The sequence below is a fragment of the Esox lucius genome, chromosome 14 (genome assembly GCF_011004845.1).
Source record: "Esox lucius isolate fEsoLuc1 chromosome 14, fEsoLuc1.pri, whole genome shotgun sequence".
NCBI lineage: Eukaryota > Metazoa > Chordata > Actinopteri > Esociformes > Esocidae > Esox > Esox lucius.
Genome location: NC_047582.1, coordinates 9,251,956 through 9,268,073, shown reverse-complemented (window position 1 = coordinate 9,268,073; position 16,118 = coordinate 9,251,956). Strand labels below are relative to the sequence as shown.

The 16,118-nt window shown below is 43.6% G+C and overlaps 1 protein-coding gene across 2 annotated transcripts; it reads left to right on the top strand.

Annotated features, from left to right (window-relative positions):
• Positions 1-23: 23 nt before the first annotated feature.
• Positions 24-16,098, top strand: LOC105014795 (huntingtin-interacting protein 1-related protein-like). 2 transcript variants are annotated; one of them, XR_004576823.1, is made up of 33 exons: positions 24-180; positions 754-817; positions 3,078-3,220; positions 4,197-4,253; positions 4,351-4,431; positions 4,632-4,708; positions 4,904-4,965; positions 5,061-5,201; positions 5,324-5,381; positions 5,491-5,566; positions 5,674-5,811; positions 6,179-6,237; positions 6,730-6,820; positions 7,132-7,315; positions 7,989-8,077; positions 8,200-8,316; positions 8,538-8,639; positions 8,759-8,953; positions 9,048-9,158; positions 9,267-9,461; positions 9,566-9,800; positions 9,893-10,000; positions 10,314-10,450; positions 10,593-10,703; positions 10,788-10,846; positions 11,549-11,642; positions 11,777-11,877; positions 12,093-12,198; positions 12,310-12,433; positions 12,644-12,705; positions 12,836-13,816; positions 13,974-14,092; positions 16,077-16,098. XR_004576823.1 is itself a non-coding variant. In XM_010877386.5 (32 exons), the coding sequence occupies exons 1-32, from the start codon at positions 94-96 to the stop codon at positions 14,007-14,009; spliced, it is 4,281 nt and encodes a 1,426-aa protein (XP_010875688.2). In that variant the 5' UTR covers positions 24-93; the 3' UTR covers positions 14,010-14,579. The 2 variants fall into 2 exon arrangements, 1 of the variants encoding a protein (XP_010875688.2); XM_010877386.5 differs by lacking the exon at positions 16,077-16,098 and having other exon boundaries at positions 13,974-14,579.
• Positions 16,099-16,118: the final 20 nt, after the last annotated feature.

Genomic DNA, 16,118 nt, shown 5'->3' with positions numbered 1-16,118 from the left:
GTATTGAGAAGGAACTTGAAATTCTTAATTGTCATTGTTTTTCTTTGTGAGGTAAACGTATTTTAGTTAGTTTTTGTACTATTCCGCGGCAAGATGAGCTCCACTAAACCGAAAAATAAAAGCGAGAATAAAACTGAGAAGCAACTGGCGGCAGAGAAAGAACAATTTGGGAAACAACAGGTAGGCTAATACTACATCCCATCCATCTTTCATTGTGTTAAAAAAACATTCCGTAATTTACATGTTTGAATTAAAACATGTTTTGAATGGTGGTTATGTGGTGTCATATTTTGCGGTAAGGATTTGTTTTAAAACGTAAACATGAAGGCTGAACAGTACAATAACTTAAATATGCATTGGTTATGTATAGATTAAGTATTTATTTGACTATTAAGTGGGCTTAGTATTAGTATATGCGTACAGTTTTGTCAGATTAATATTTATAGCCTACTTCCGAAGTCAGAGAGTCATTAATACTTTCAAAAATATTTTTACAGATGTGTAAACTAAAAAAATTCCGGGAAGAACAGAGTACGTATAAAGTATAATGTTAATTTATGTATTCCCGAACGGTGGCAATTTCCTCGTGCCATACCTCACTTTGATAATAACCTATTCTTGTTCCGCCTTTAATTGTCCAATGCTGGGTCCTTGGTTAGTAATACGTTGAACTTGGAGATATCTTATAGCCACGTAATTTATTATTTTTCTCTCCCTGTCTTTCTCTGTCGCACCTCTTTTTTTTTTTTTTAGCTCAACAGCATCAGTAAAAGTCTCACCTCCAGTGAGACACCGCTGAAGGAGAAATATGCACGCAGTATCCTTTCCAAGCATCTTACAATCACTTAAACATCACTAACTTCATACTCTCCAAGCAGACCTACGTGGGGAAATTTGTGTTCGAATCAGACAGATTTCTGGAGCACATTTATTAGCCTACATGGGATACAATTCTAAGTTCTTAAGACATAAAACAGAAATTGTGATGAATATGGAAATTAAATAAAATTTAATGGGACAACTTCAAATTGACAGAAGACAAAAAACTGTTTCAAAAAAGTGAAATAAAGTAAAAACATGGTTGAAATCAGCCTTAAAGGGTTAGTGCATGTTTTTTTTTTTTGCTGCTGTTGCAACTGTTATACACTCACCTAAAGAATTATTAGGAACACCTGTTCAATTTCTCATTAATGCAATTATCTAATCAACCAATCACATGGCAGTTACTTCAATGCATTTAGGGGTGTGGTCCTGGTCAAGATAACCTCCTGAACTCCAAACTGAATGTCATAATGGGAAAGAAAGGTGATTGAAGCAATTTTGAGCGTGGCATGGTTGTTGGTGCCAGACGGGCCGGTCTGAGTATTTCACAATCTGCTCAGTTACTGGGATTTTCACGCACAACCATTTCTAGGGTTTACAAAGAATGGTGTTAAAAGGGAAAAACATCCAGTATGCGGCAGTCCTGTGGGCAAAAATGCCTTGTTGATGCTAGAGGTCAGAGGAGAATGGGCCGACTGATTCAAGCTGATAGAAGAGCAACTTTGACTGAAATAACCACTTGTTACAACCGAGGTATGCAGCAAAGCATTTGTGAAGCCACAACACGCACAACCTTGAGGCGGATGGGCTACAACAGCAGGAGACCCCACCGGGTACCACTCATCTCCACTACAAATAGGAAAAAGAGGCTACAATTTGCACCAGCTCACCAAAATTGGACAGTTGAAGACTGGAAGAATGTTGCCTGGTCTGATGAGTCTTGATTTCTGTTGAGACATTCAGATGGTAGAGTCAGAATTTGGCGTAAACAAAATGAGAATGTGGATCCATCATGCCTTGTTACCACTGTGCAGGCTGGTGGTGGTGGTGTAATGGTATGGGGGATGTTTTCTTGGCACAGTTTAGGCCCCTTAGTGCCAATTGGGCATCGTTTAAATGCCACGGCCTACCTGAGCATTGTTTCTGACCATGTCCATCCCTTTATGACCACCATGTACCCATCCTCTGATGGCTACTTCCAGCAGGATAATGCACCATGTCACAAAGCTCGAATCATTTCAAATTGGTTTCTTGAACATGACAATGAGTTCAATGTACTGAAATGGCCCCCACAGTCACCAGCTCTCAACCCAATAGAGCATCTTTGGGATGTGGTGGAACAGGAGCTTCGTGCCCTGGATGTCCATCCCACAAATCTCCATCAACTGCAAGATGCTATCCTATCAATATGGGCCAACATTTCTAAAGAATGTTTTCAGCACCTTGTTGAATCAATGCCACGTAGAATTAAGGCAGTTCTGAAGGCGAAAGGGGGTCAAACACAGTATTAGTATGGTGTTCCTAATAATCCTTTAGGTGAGTGTATTATTATTTTGTCATTGAAGAATATCCAGTCTGGCCCTAATACCAACATCTCTTTCCAGCTTCCAGTTGGCTCATTCTGGTGTTTAGGTTAGTGAGGTTGCCTAACTTTGTCTCACTCTAGCGCATCCTTGTCACAGGTTTGGCCAACTGCAAGCTTTTTTATCGTAATTGCCTGGAAAATGCAACCTTCTAGCTTCTACAATTGCTTTAAAACAGAACAGCTTGGAATGATTCTCTTAGGGGTATATCATCAACTCTCCTGAGGTCACAAGGAGTTACTGTGATGTGCTGGGCCGTGACCAGGAATCCTGAGCATCTGAAAAGATAAATGCCAGGGATGCCTTCACTTATAGACGACATTGACATTATTACGATCAATGGGGCCTGCCGCACCATGGGCATAGTGAATCATATCCACCTTTTCCTGGGTTAGTTACGGCCCTGGTGATGAGGCATGGTTATACATAGATTAAGGGTGTTGTTAGGCGTGATGACATGACTCAGAGTGCTGGGATACAGCCCTTAGCCGTGGTATATTGGAAATATATCACAGAACCTGCAGAGATCTTTTGCCTGTTTATAAATCAGATGGGTTGAACACTGAATGTTGATTGGATGCATGTGTAGCCCACAAATATGTTTTCTTGGTCTGTTTGGGTGGTCATATGCATAATTGGTTGAATTTAATCATATCCTTGACCACGATACTGACATCATCATGGGGACACATCACGAGGGCGGAGCCACAACGTTCTGGTCGTACATCCTCAACCTACCCCTATCCTCTAACGCCATCATCAGCTGGAAGTTCTGCTATATGCTCCACAAAGTCCTCCGGGATGGACACCCTAACGTTAGTCTTCACATTCCTGTCTCTCATACAACTTTTCTTCCTGTCTCTCATACAACATTTGTTCTTCCTTTGTCAATTCCCTTCCTTTCCTTATTCTACCCTTCTATCTGCATTTTAGTAGTTTTGCAGAAAATCTTATTTAGATAGAGTAGCTTGGTGGAACAGTCACATACTTTATGTCATAGTGAGTACATTTTTACACAGTTAAATAGCTATCAGCAAAGTCAGCGCAAAGTAAGTTAATGAAAGGCAAGGGTGTGAGGTTGCAAAGTTGCTAGAAGTTAGCCGAGAAATCGTTTTTTAGGATCAGGTCAGAAAATATTTTGGACTGCGCTGAATATTACATAATACATTTAGAATTCTTTAGAAAGATTTAGTCACACAATTTTACTTCTTAAACAAGTCTAGTGCTTTTGTACATTTGTTAATTACTTGAGCTTGGTACATAAAATATCACATAAATGAGAAACTAACCAGCTTAAACCCTATGGTGCAAGTTTTGCATACACATATTAGCAGTGGGCAAAACATTTTTTGTCCATGTTTCACCAATAAGGTTGCTTGCTTAAGTAGTAGTGTTTTTTGAAATTAGCAACTGCGTGTCCTGCCCTGCCTCACTGCAGAATCCAGTCAGCTTGGGATGTTGCTGCTCAGTATGTTAGTTTCAGACAATGCCTGCTATGCTGGGAGTTTCTCATGCCTTTCTCATTGACTTACAAAGGCTTAGTTTGACTACTTGTTCCACTAGACCAGCCAAGCATTTGGGTTGAAGTGTTTGGGAATGATATTAGAGGCTGCAGAGTGCTTGTGTAGATATGTACGGTTGAAGCAAGGCCTTAACCGCTGTCCTCCCTCTCCTCTTCTACTGCTTCCTACTCTTACTGCCAAACTTGCCTGTGTATCTATTGTCACGTCTTTAAAAGCGCTTTGCTGTGACGTCCTCTAGTGGCCTTTCTCTCCTGTGTCTATTCCTCAGGCTGTGAGAGACTCCCATCGATACTGCAGGAATGTCAAAGACATGGGAGTTCTGTGGGTAGGTAGTTGTTTGCAGCTGCACCTGTTTAAGTTGAACACATTAAAACATACCGATGGATTATAAAGAAACTGTATTTGACCGTACGTATTTCCAGGGGAACCTGCATGACCGGTACGGCCATATTGTGGCCCTGTCGGCCAAGTTCTTGTGTCTCAAAATGGAGTTCCATGTGAAGGTGAGACTTCTTAAGTTTATGCATACCAAATATGCATTTGGTTGTGAAACCATGTGGTTTGTGTACCTGTGGAGGTGTTGTTTTGTTAACTTCTGACATGTAACATTATACATTTTACAGACAGAAGTTTACACAAGGTCCAACACATTCTCCTTTAGACACATTTGTTGAATGAATAAGTATGTTGATTATTTCCTAAGCACAAGGTCATTCCGGGAAACCTTGAGGCCAAAGATGAGACAATGGAGAGAGAGGCAGGAACTGATGTCAACAAAATGTGAGTATCGGTCGCGTACACCCAAAGCACAGTAATATGCACCATACCGTAACCCAAAACTACCATGATGCAATGGCGCCAAATGTCTTTCTCAACACTGTGTTTGTTGAGCTATTTCTGTGGTGGGTTTTGCAGGTGTTTACATTGATTGCTGATGAGGAGCACTCTAACACTGAGTTCTTCTGTTTTCTACAGATTTGATGTAACTCAAGAGCTGTTAGATTACCTGGAAGCTGCTCTGAAGATGTCCGAGACAGGTGGGTCTTTTAGCTAAGTCTTCTCTCCTTTATACACAGGGTCTCAGCAGGGTCTTAGTTGAATGAAGCCATGTTGATTTGTGTTTTCCCGACAGTTTGGCGGCAACTGGATGCTAACGCGGGGAAGTCCACCACCCCTGCCGGACAGTGCCGTCTGGGGCCCCTCATCCCAGTTATACTGGACTGCAGCTGGCTCTACCACCACTCTGTCAAGCTGCTGTTCAAGCTGCACAGTCGTAAGTCACACACACAGACACACACATACAGAACTCTAGGCCTGTAGCTCTCCGTTGTGTGGAAGTCAGAACTTCTAGTCAGCCATCGGCCTAAGGTCATGTGTGACCCCTCTGTGTTCCAGGGGTGTCCGCTGACTCTCTTCTAGGACATCGGGAGAGATTCCGTGACCTTTTCAACAGGTAGGTCTCCTATCAGCTGTCTTCAGTTTGTGTGTCTGTGTGTGCGTGTTGGTATTTGTGTTCCGGTATGCAGGGATATATAGTGTGATCTGTGTCTGCGGTTTTCCAGCCTCACTAAGTTCTTTGATCGGGCCAGAGAGACCGAGTTCTTCAAAAAGGTCATCCAGATCCCTGACCTTCCAGATGTAAGTTTTTTTTTTTACCAACAAACTACTAGTTTTGCTCTGTATATTTCTGTATGTGAATCTTCACTAATGTATGTTGTGTGGGTTTTCCGTGTGACATCCTGCAGTCTCCTCCAAACTTCCTGCGTGCCTCAGCTCTGGCCGAGTACGTACAGCCGGTGGTAGTGATGCCCAATCAGGAGCCTTATGAAGAGGTGGAGGCTGAGCCGCAGCCAGACTACAGCCTAGCCGCCCAGATGCCACAAGTACAATGAGACACTCACCTGTCCCACTCCTGTCCCACTCCTGTCACTCTTCTGTCACTCTCCCATCCCTCTGCCATCCCTCTCCCGTTCCTTTCCTGTCACTCTTCCCTCACTCTTCCCTCACTCTTCCCTCACTCTTCCCTCACTCTTCCCTCACTCTTCCCTCACTCTTCCCTCACTCTTCCGTCACTCTCCTATCACTCTTCCATCACTCTCCTGTCACTCTGCCATCACTCTCCTGTCACTCTCCTGTAACTCTCCCGTCACTTTCCTGTCACTTCAGTTAATACTATGCTGTTGGATCTAATCTTCTTATTAACATGGTTATTACCAACTGTCCTTTGACTCTGTATCTGTTTGTTTACAGCAATCATTCAGCAACCTGTTCAGTCAACTGGGACCTTCTGATGCTGGATTACATCAAAGGTAAATTGACCATTCTCCCTTTTATTGATCCTAACATTTACACTTGTCCAGCAAATTTGATGTTTTTGTCCCCTAACAATTTTGTGATGTCCATTTTGCGATTAGTGCCTTGTCAAGTCATTCTGGGTTTTATCATGTTGCTCACTCAACCAAGAACAACAACGATAGATTGAACATAGAAGTGCCCCTCATACCAAAGGCAGTTTCTATATATCCCGAGACAAGGCTACCCTACCAGCTTTAGTGTCAGATGCCAGCAAACTGACTGAAGGTGATAGTCAACAGAGCATTCACTGACGCCCGGCGAACAATTCCCTGTTCAAGCAAATAGTGTGATGAAAAGCAACATAGCTTGACAAGGCATGTATAGGAGGGCACATGGCCCAGCCTATTTTGGTGTTCCAATGAGAAAATATTGTAACTGTGAATTGAATATCATGGAATTGGGAATGTAAATAAATAATAGGTTGTGTTTTGCTACTGGTATCTCAGGAGATCTCCATCACCAGGACTGACGGAGGCAGACCTTCTGAGGGTGGAGCTGGAGGCCATCCAACCGGAGCTGCTGCTCCTCAAAACAGAGGTGGCTGTGCATGTCTGTCTGTAACCTGTGGTCGTTTCTTTTATTGTTGCTACTTAGCAGACACTTTTAATAGAATAATTTTTATTATTAATTATTTATATCCACCTTATTTATTAACAAAGAAGCTATTAAGGCACAAAGAATCAGCTCTGGGATTCAAACCAGGGACCTTTCAGTTGCTGGCCCAATTCTTTAAATACTAGGCGGCCTGTTGACCTGCCTGTCTATCTGTCTGTGTATCTTCCTGTCTACCTGTCTGTTTGCGTTCAGGTGTACATAACCAAGCATCAATCTGTCTGACCTCCCTCCAGGCCCAGAGGTGTGTGACCCAGCTTAAGTCTCAGGTGAACAGGCTGGAGGCAGAGCTGGAAGAACAGAGGACCCATAAGCAGATGGCTCTGGTGGACAATGAGCACCTGCGCATGGAGTTGGGGGCATTACGACAGGCCACCGCAGCTATACCAGGGGTACAGGCTGGATACCAGGAGGCTGATGGTGAGTGTACACACACACAGAGATTCACATACACACTGAGACACACACACAGAGACAAACATTCACATACACACTGAGACATACATACACACTGAGAGACACACACACACAGAGACATACATTCACATACACACTGAGACACACACAGAGACACATTCACATACACACTGAGACACACACACACACAGAGACACACACACAGAAATATATATTCAAATAAACACTGAGACACACACAGAGACATACATTCACATACACACTGAGACATACACACTGAGACACACACACACACAGAGAGACATACACACTGAGACAGACACACACAGAGACATACATTCACATACACACTGAGACAAACAAACTGAGACACACACACAGAAATATACATTCACATACACACTGAGACAAACACAGAGACACACATTCACATACACACTGAGACACACACAGAAACACACACAAGAGACACACATTCACATAAACACTGAGACACAAACACACACAGACACAAGAGACATACACAGAAGCACACACAAGAGACACTGACTCACACAGACACACATACACACAGACACATACACAGAGGCACACAATCTCTCTCTCACACACACACACACACACAGAGAGACACAGACATACCTCTAGCCCTGTTAACCCCGTCTTCCCCATGCAGGTCGAGCCCAGGCAGCTGAGTTGCGTTTCGGTCAGCTCAAAGAGAGACATGCTGAACTGGTAACCAGCCACGCTGAGCTACAGAAGAAGGTAGACACTCAGAATGTCTCAGTGTGCAACATCCATGTGCTGGTGTTACTCCTACAATAATCAGGCCATGTCATGGTTTTCAAATATTCTTGCTACTAGCTTACGTAATATTTTGTCTCCAGAATGCGGAAATAGTCCGGGTCTTGTCCAACGCCAAGCAAACCCAGGAGGATCTGTCCATGGCCAAACAACAGATGGCAAACGAGTTGAACCAGCTTCGACAGGAGAACAGACTCAAGGTACAATGACCTTCAACGCCTTGACCTCCAAATGTAAACCCGGATCTTTAACCCTTTGCAGACATGGAGCAGGTTCAGGGCTTACCTACCCAAAGAGATCATTACTCTTGTCATGTTTGACTATTATTTAGATTTTATTCATTTAGCGGACGGTATCCAGAGCAACCTAGAGTTAGTAATGGTGTTTTCTGACTTGCGTGCGTTTTCGCCGTCCTGCTCAGCTGGAGCAGCAGAAACAGGAGATTGATCGTCTGAACAAAGAGCTGCTGGAGCAGACTGCAGCACTGGGCGACGTTCACAGTTCCCTGGACAACAAAGAGAAGGTAGGCAACGACCAAAGGCTTCAGCTGTAACTTCAGCAGCTAGAAAACCTCATCTTAGAGAGCATTTGTTCAGTTGTGTCCCCCTTGTGGAACTTATCAAGACTCTCCGGCTCCCCCAGGCGGTCTCCCAGTTGAATAACGCTGTGCAGGGTCTCCAGAGGGAGAGGGAGGACCTGCTGTGCTGTTTGAGGGAGAAAGAGGGTGAAGTTTCCTCCTTGCAACAACAGGCCCAGCTTCAACGCAGCTCCATGGAACAGGAGAGAGACAGGTCAGCTGAAGAGATAGCCCGACTGAAGCAACAGCTGCAGCAACAGGTACGGCCCGTCGACACGCTAGACCGGGACTTGAAGCGGTACTTGTGCTGCATTGTGAAACATCAGCTTGACATGTGCATATATGGGATTGCAGTTGGCCATAAATGCGGAGCAGAGGGCGGAGATCGACAGACTGAAGCGAGAGCTGGAGCAGAGTCGAGTGGAGGTGTCACGCGCTAACTCTGCCCTGCAGAACAAGGAGATGGTAGGAACCTTTCTGTTGCTCCCTGGCACATGGAGGACCAACAGTTGCCCATCCCTGGTGTTGATAAGGTTGAGCGGCACAATTTGACATTTCTTCCCCCTGTTTCAGACCGGCTCTCAGATGAACAGTGCCCTGATGGGTCTTCAGGTTGAGAGAGATGGGCTGTTGCGCTCCGTGAGGGATAAAGATGCTGAGCTGTTGTCTCTGAGGCAGCAGGCCCAACTCCAACAAATCTCCCTGGAGCAGGACAAAGGCAGGACTGCAGGAGAGATGGCCAGTCTCAGGCTACAACTACAGCAGCAGGTATGGACTGCATCTCTGAGGCTGTCGTGCCTGCAGACGGGGCTTTGTGTATCGAGCCGTATGCTGAACCCTTTTGATGTGTGTGTGTGTGTGTGTTTTCCCAGGCGAATCGTGAGGGCGAGCTGACCAGGAAGCTGCAGGAGGAACAGTTCTGTCTTCTCCAGTGTGCCGTGGTGGAGGCTGAAGGCATCATCCTGGACGCAGTGTCCAAACTGGACGACCCCATCCACGTCCGATGCATTTGTTCTCCGGATTACCTGGTGAACCGAGCTGAGATCACCCTGTGTTCCCTGGACAAGATGCAGCAGAGTCACGTGGTCTACCTGGGCAATATGGACGGTGTGTGTCCACAGTGTGTGTGTCTTCTGTACATGTGTGTGTCTGTATGTGTGTGTGTGTGTGTCTAACCTTGTGTGTGTTTCCTGTGTCAGATGCTAGTGGTCTTCTGAGGGCGGTGACTCAGTTCTCCCACCTGGCTGCTGACACAATCGTCAACGGAGGAGCTACAGCCCACACTGCTCCTACTGACCAGGCTGACCGTAAGTCACACTGACACACACCTTTTTGGTTTTCTATCTTTGTAGGGACCAGAAAAATGATTCCCTATGCTCGTTACCCCCTGATCATAATCCTAACCTTAACACAGTCTTGATACCTTAAAGGCAGAATTCTACACTGTGCCCCTTATAACTAAACCTAACCTGAACCTGAATGCCTAAACTTAAGTTAGGTTAACCCTAAACTAGGTGTACCTACCATTGTGGGGACTTCTTGTTCCCCCTCATGTATAGTAAAACCAGGATTTCACACACACACACACACACACACACACTGATCTCTGTCCCTCTGTAGGTCTGACTGACAGCTGTAGAGAGGCTTCCACCCACTGTCTGCAGTTCCTACATGAGCTGAAGTCCAGAGCCACTTTACACCGAGCTGACCCTACTCCGATACACTACATAATGCAACGCATACTCGTCATGGGAAAGGCAAGGGCTCAACACACAACAACAGCTACAACTACTCAGATAAATAATGCTACTGATAGCAACATCTGGTCAGTGCGCCGGCAGCCATTTTGTGTCGACGCCGTATAGGACAGGATGTGATATAAGTCTATTTCCTGTGTAGGATCTGTGTCCCAAAGGGCAGGATGTTCTAAAGGAGGAGCTGGGAGACATGGTGGATAAAGAGATGACTGCTACCTCGACTGCTATAGAGGAGGCTGTACTACGCATGGACGTAAGACTCACACACACACACACACACAGAGCATGTCAGAGCTTACAGCATTCATCATGTCTTCTCTACTCATGCTGTTTACAGGAGATACTGAACCAGGCCAGGAAAGACACATCCGGGGTCAAGCTGGAGGTCAACCAGAGGTCAGTAGAAAACAGAACATAGTGCAACACTGACCACAGTCTCCTTGGTGGCGCAGTGGTCTTAGGCGCTCTTTCGTAGCCCTAAGCTGACCATCACAGTGTAGATTTGAACTTTTATTTTGACATTAGCTGACAAGTGCATGGGAATCTCTGCAGGCATTTCCAATTAGCCAGCATCACCCAGGGATCAGTGAGACATCGTCAGCTAGGATGTTTTGATCACATTGTGATCCAGCAACTAATTCAGACAGCTTGGGCACCTGGAGGATGTCAGGAGAGGGGGCCGTGACCCGCTGGCCCATGTGCCTTCCAGGTTGGAATTAAGTGTGGAAACAAGCAGAATAGGTTGGCGTGGATGCCTTGGAGGAAAGCTCACCAAGACCTTCACCTCTACCGAATCCATTGGGAGTCATCGCAATGAGACTAGGACGTGAATAAAGTTAGATAAGAAGACATTCTTATGTTTTGTGTTCACACAGAATGTGTGAACAAAAAACACTGCAGAAAACAGTACATTACTGAAACACTAGAGCACTCTTCAAATGCAGAACAGAGTCAAGTAAAACAGGGTAGAAATTCAAAGCACAACATGTTCAAAGTATAACATGGGAGAATACAGAATAAAGTAGAACACAATATTGTAGACAGAGAAGGTTATTTCTCTCTCTCACCTTCTCCCTTATTTTTGTCTCTCCCTCACAGCATTCTTGGCTCCTGTTCAGACTTAATGAAGGCCATCCACATGTTGGTGACCGCATCCACTGACCTGCAGAAGGACATTGTGGAAAGCGGCAGGGTAAGTGCTAACTATTAAAGTGTGTAGAAAATGGGCTATACTTCCATGCGTTTCAACACAGTCAGGTAGTGGGCCTTTGTGTTCTGTATGTTCGGGTTTTGCCTTTGGGCTGCAGTGACCTTTGTCCTCAACAGGGGGCGGCGACAGTGAAGGAGTTCTATGCTAAGAACTCCCGTTGGACTGAAGGACTCATCTCTGCCTCCAAGGCAGTGGGCTGGGGTGCCACTCAGATGCTGTAAGTACTGACGGGATGTACACGCTAACATGTTGTACAGTGAACCTTTGTTGCAGCACCGCTATCTAGTCAAGTTGTCTTAGGGACGAACTGTAGGTACTTGAGTGAACACTTTTTGTCCACATGGCAAAAAACAGGCATATCTGAACACATTCTTGCAGGTGTATGAATTCAACGGCAGTCTTGTCAAAATAATATTCGTTTTTTCCTTTCAGAGACTCGGCGGATAAGGTGGTAACTAGCGGTGGTAAATACGAGGAGCTCATCGTCTGTTCTCATGAGATCGCTGCTAGCACTGCCCAACTGGTGGCCGCTTCTAAAGTAAAATGCAAACACACACACGCACTTAGACGCGCGAATGCACTCGCACCTGGTTCCGTCATCATATCCCATAACTTGACCCCCTGGTCTCCTGTGTTCCCGTGGTTACAGGTAAAGGCAGACCGCAACAACAGGAAGCTGTTGACGCTGCAGCATGCGTCTAGACACGTCAACGACATGGCTGCCGTGGTGGTGACCTCCACCAAGCATGGACAGAGGCAGATCACTGAGACAGGTGAGAGGGCGGAAGAGGAAGAGGTGGAGGAAGAGGTGACATGGCCACCAAGGTTATAAACACGCCCATCGACAATATGAGCAATTTGTTATAAAAGAGACAGTTGGAAGGAAGCTGAACGCGATTAGGAGAGGTTTTGCGAAGTTGTATGTTTCTTGTACCTTTGTATTCTGATGGGGTTTCTGAGTCCCTGTCCTCTCTTCTCTTCAGACCCCATGGACTTCTCGGGCATCTCCCTGATCAAAGTTAAGACTCAGGAGATGGAATCTCAGGTATGTTGCCGCAGTGGCTCTGCTTTTCATTTTTGTGTGTGGTGGTATGTGCATTTTTGTCTGGAGGGTTGGTTTGTGCATGTGTGTATAGTTAAGAAGTGGCATTCTCTATTCTCGTTGTTCTCTGTAGGTGAAGGTGTTGGAGCTGGAGAATCAGCTGGACCAGGAGAGAGTTCGCCTGGGAGAGCTGAGGAAGAAACACTATCAGCTGGCCGGGACACCCGACGGGGAGGTGGAGGCCCAAGATGATGACGATGGGGAAGACAGTTTTCCTCCACCTCCTCCACCCACCCTCCTTTCGCCCTCCTCCCTACTGACCCAGTCCTTCTCCTCAGCCCTGCCCTACCTAAATATGCAGACACAAGCCTACCCACAACCTTCAACTCAGTCCTACTCACAACCAGAACTCTATTCCGAAACAAAGTCCAACCCCGAACCTCAACCATATTCACAAAGTCAAACGTCTTTACAAACAAAGCCTTACTCTGAACCTCAACCCTATTCTCAAAGACAAATGTCTTTACAAACAAAGCCTTACTCTGAACCTCAACCCTATTCTCAAAGACAAATGTCTTCACAAACAAAGCCTTACTCTGAACCTCAACCCTATTCTCAAAGTCAAATGTCTTCACAAACAAAGCCTTACTCTGAACCTCAACCCTATTCACAAAGTCAAACGTCTTTACAAACAAAGCCTTACTCTGAACCTCAACCCTATTCTCAAAGTCAAACGTCTTCACAAACAAAGCCTTACTCTGAACCTCAACCCTATTCTCAAAGTCAAACGTCTTCACAAACAAAGCCTTACTCTGAACCTCAACCCTATTCTCAAAGTCAAACGTCTTCACAAACAAAGCCTTACTCTCAATTTGACTCCTACTCATTGTCTCAAACTCAATCTTACACACCATCTCAATTTTATTCTCAAAACCAATCTTACCCTCAGCACCAACCTTACTCTCAAAGCCAGCCATACGTAAACACTAATCCCTTTTCCCAGGCCCAGTCCCAGTCACTAACCCTTCCAGACAACCCAGGAGAAATGACCAAGCAACCCCACACTTTAAAGAAACCGTCCATCTTCCAGAAAACAGGAAACCTGTTCAGCAAGGTAAGAGTAATTATCCATATTGAAGTAGTATAAATGAATTGGACAAAATATTACAGGTATTAAGGTTATACATGAACCATTATTGGGAGGTTCTAGCCCAACTTCCCATAGGGAATGACTTGGGCCATTTTAAGTGATATGCTTTACTCTGTTGCAGTTTCGAAAAAGTGAGGCAACCTCAGGAGAATCCTGAATCTGAAACGTTACACAGTATAATCCTCCACCATGACTCCAGAATGAGAAGATTTTACCTGTGTTGATATCTTGTGAACTAAGGTATACACAGTTTACTAAGATGCTGTTGTACAGTGTTTTCAAGAACAACCCTTTTCAATATATTTTATTTTATCGAAAATAGTTTAGTTTATTTTTTCTTGAAGTATTTATCAAATGTTTGCACAATTCCTGTAAGAAACACGTGTTAAAATAATAGTTAATAATATGGATTATTTAATTGGATTATTTAGAATATAATTTGAATGTCTATTATTTTTCTATGAAATAAAAAACAATAATCTCTTACTGACCACTGCAGTGCTTTAAATGGTGAGTTTTCGGTCTACATAGACATTCCAATGCTTTGTCCAAACTGGTTGAATATTATGTAACATGATAAACAACCCATCAATGTACATCCTCCTACTTTTTGATAAATGTTTTCTTCCACAGTTTTTTGTGAAAATAATAATTTCACATCAATTTAGATGTTTGTATGTATTAAGAAGACTACTGTCATTTTAAATAAACATTTCCATCAACAATTTCTATGTTGTGAGATGCACATTTAGTCTCTGTGACTGACAGAAGAGACTATTTCAACTGTGATTGACCTCTGGGATAATGTTTGGATATTGTGTCTGTGAAGTAACCCATAAAGAAGTAGTTGTGGATTCAAGCACCTCTGTCATCATTAAATAACGCCTGGGCCTGTAAATAGCTAATTCACACTGTGTGTCCATGGGTTACCAAGAGTTTTGTGTTTACTGCCACATCCAAATCCCCCAGGATCCATCCTGTGGGTTCAGCACTACCCTTCCTGTTGTAGGACTCCAATCAGTTTTCCCTATCCCTTCCACCTTGTAGTAAAACCTTTATGTTGACGATGCTTTCCCAAGACGCTGACGCTCAGATCCAATCTTGAGTCAGAAGGATTCTTTTTTGCTCTCCTGTTTTCATCTCCCATGTTTCCTGTGGGCAGTCACACTCCCATTCTCTGTAGACTCATGTAGACTCAAGAAATAGAGTTATCTGCCGAGCCGTGTCTACAGTAGTACCCTGAATACCGTGTTTACCTGGTGTTATGTACAGTGAGGGGATTACTGTCCTGTACTGATTAATTACAACTGTAATTGGTTTAAATCTATCTTCAGAAACAAAGTCAGACTAACACATTCGTTTTCCCTGTTAGTTATCAATGAATTTGTTTTTTAGCTCCTATCTTCTTCCTCAGTTATAGAAAATGTTATTCTCATTTTCTGAATGTTTCTCTGTGATTTTGTAGCTTAATCTTTTAGCTTACTTCTTGCATTGTATGTTTACACATAATCATTAGATAATTATTATTGTGGCTTGTGTTTAAAGAATGTCAACTATTTTTGTTAGTTTTGTTTTGTTGCAGAGAGAAATTGGTTTACCATCAATGGCCCATGGTGACAGCTGAGTACAATGCATTATGAAAATATGTGTAGGCATTTTGTTAAAAGGCTCCAAAACAATTAAAATAACTATTTTCATATTTCTATGATTATTAATTTTAACTGTGTAAATTATTTTCATATTTATATATAAATGTTTGAATTATATATACAACAATTACAAAAATACAAATATTGCATATTATGGATTTATGGGACTAAGGATAGTTTGAAAACAATTAAATGAAGATTAACTTTTAATAGGATATTCTGATGCAATATGTTTTCAATGGATTTTCTTTTTTTATAATGCTTGTAAACAATGGCAAGAGATGACTCAGCAAAATGTGACCCATTCATTTATTTAATTTTTTTAATTTTTCTATAACAAACACAGGCCAGGCATCACATTAATCTCAATATTAATTTTGCAGATTTATTTGGGATGCCTATATGATGTGTAGTGGTCGGCGCCTCTTTTTTTTCTGTAACAGACGGCGTTACTGCAGGTTCTTCTATTATAATTCAAAGCGTGCACCCAATCTGTCTGAATTTTATTTTCCGGTAGTTGCAGATAAGCACCACTGACATCATGACTGACATGTCATGTTTTTATTTTTTCCCAGAAGTTCACCCTGGCAGCGACCTCATCCATCTGATATCCCTGA

What these genes read in the sequence shown, in the direction of transcription:
- LOC105014795 (XM_010877386.5), top strand. Translation starts at nt 94, where the DNA reads ATGAGCTCCACTAAACCGAAAAATAAAAGCGAGAATAAAACTGAGAAG. An exon ending in GAAGGAGAAATATGCACGCA is followed by an intron (nt 818 to 3,077) that starts GTATCCTTTCCA and finishes ACCACGATACTG; the next exon opens with ACATCATCATGGGGACACAT. An exon ending in AAGCTGGAGGTCAACCAGAG is followed by an intron (nt 10,847 to 11,548) that starts GTCAGTAGAAAA and finishes TCTCCCTCACAG; the next exon opens with CATTCTTGGCTCCTGTTCAG.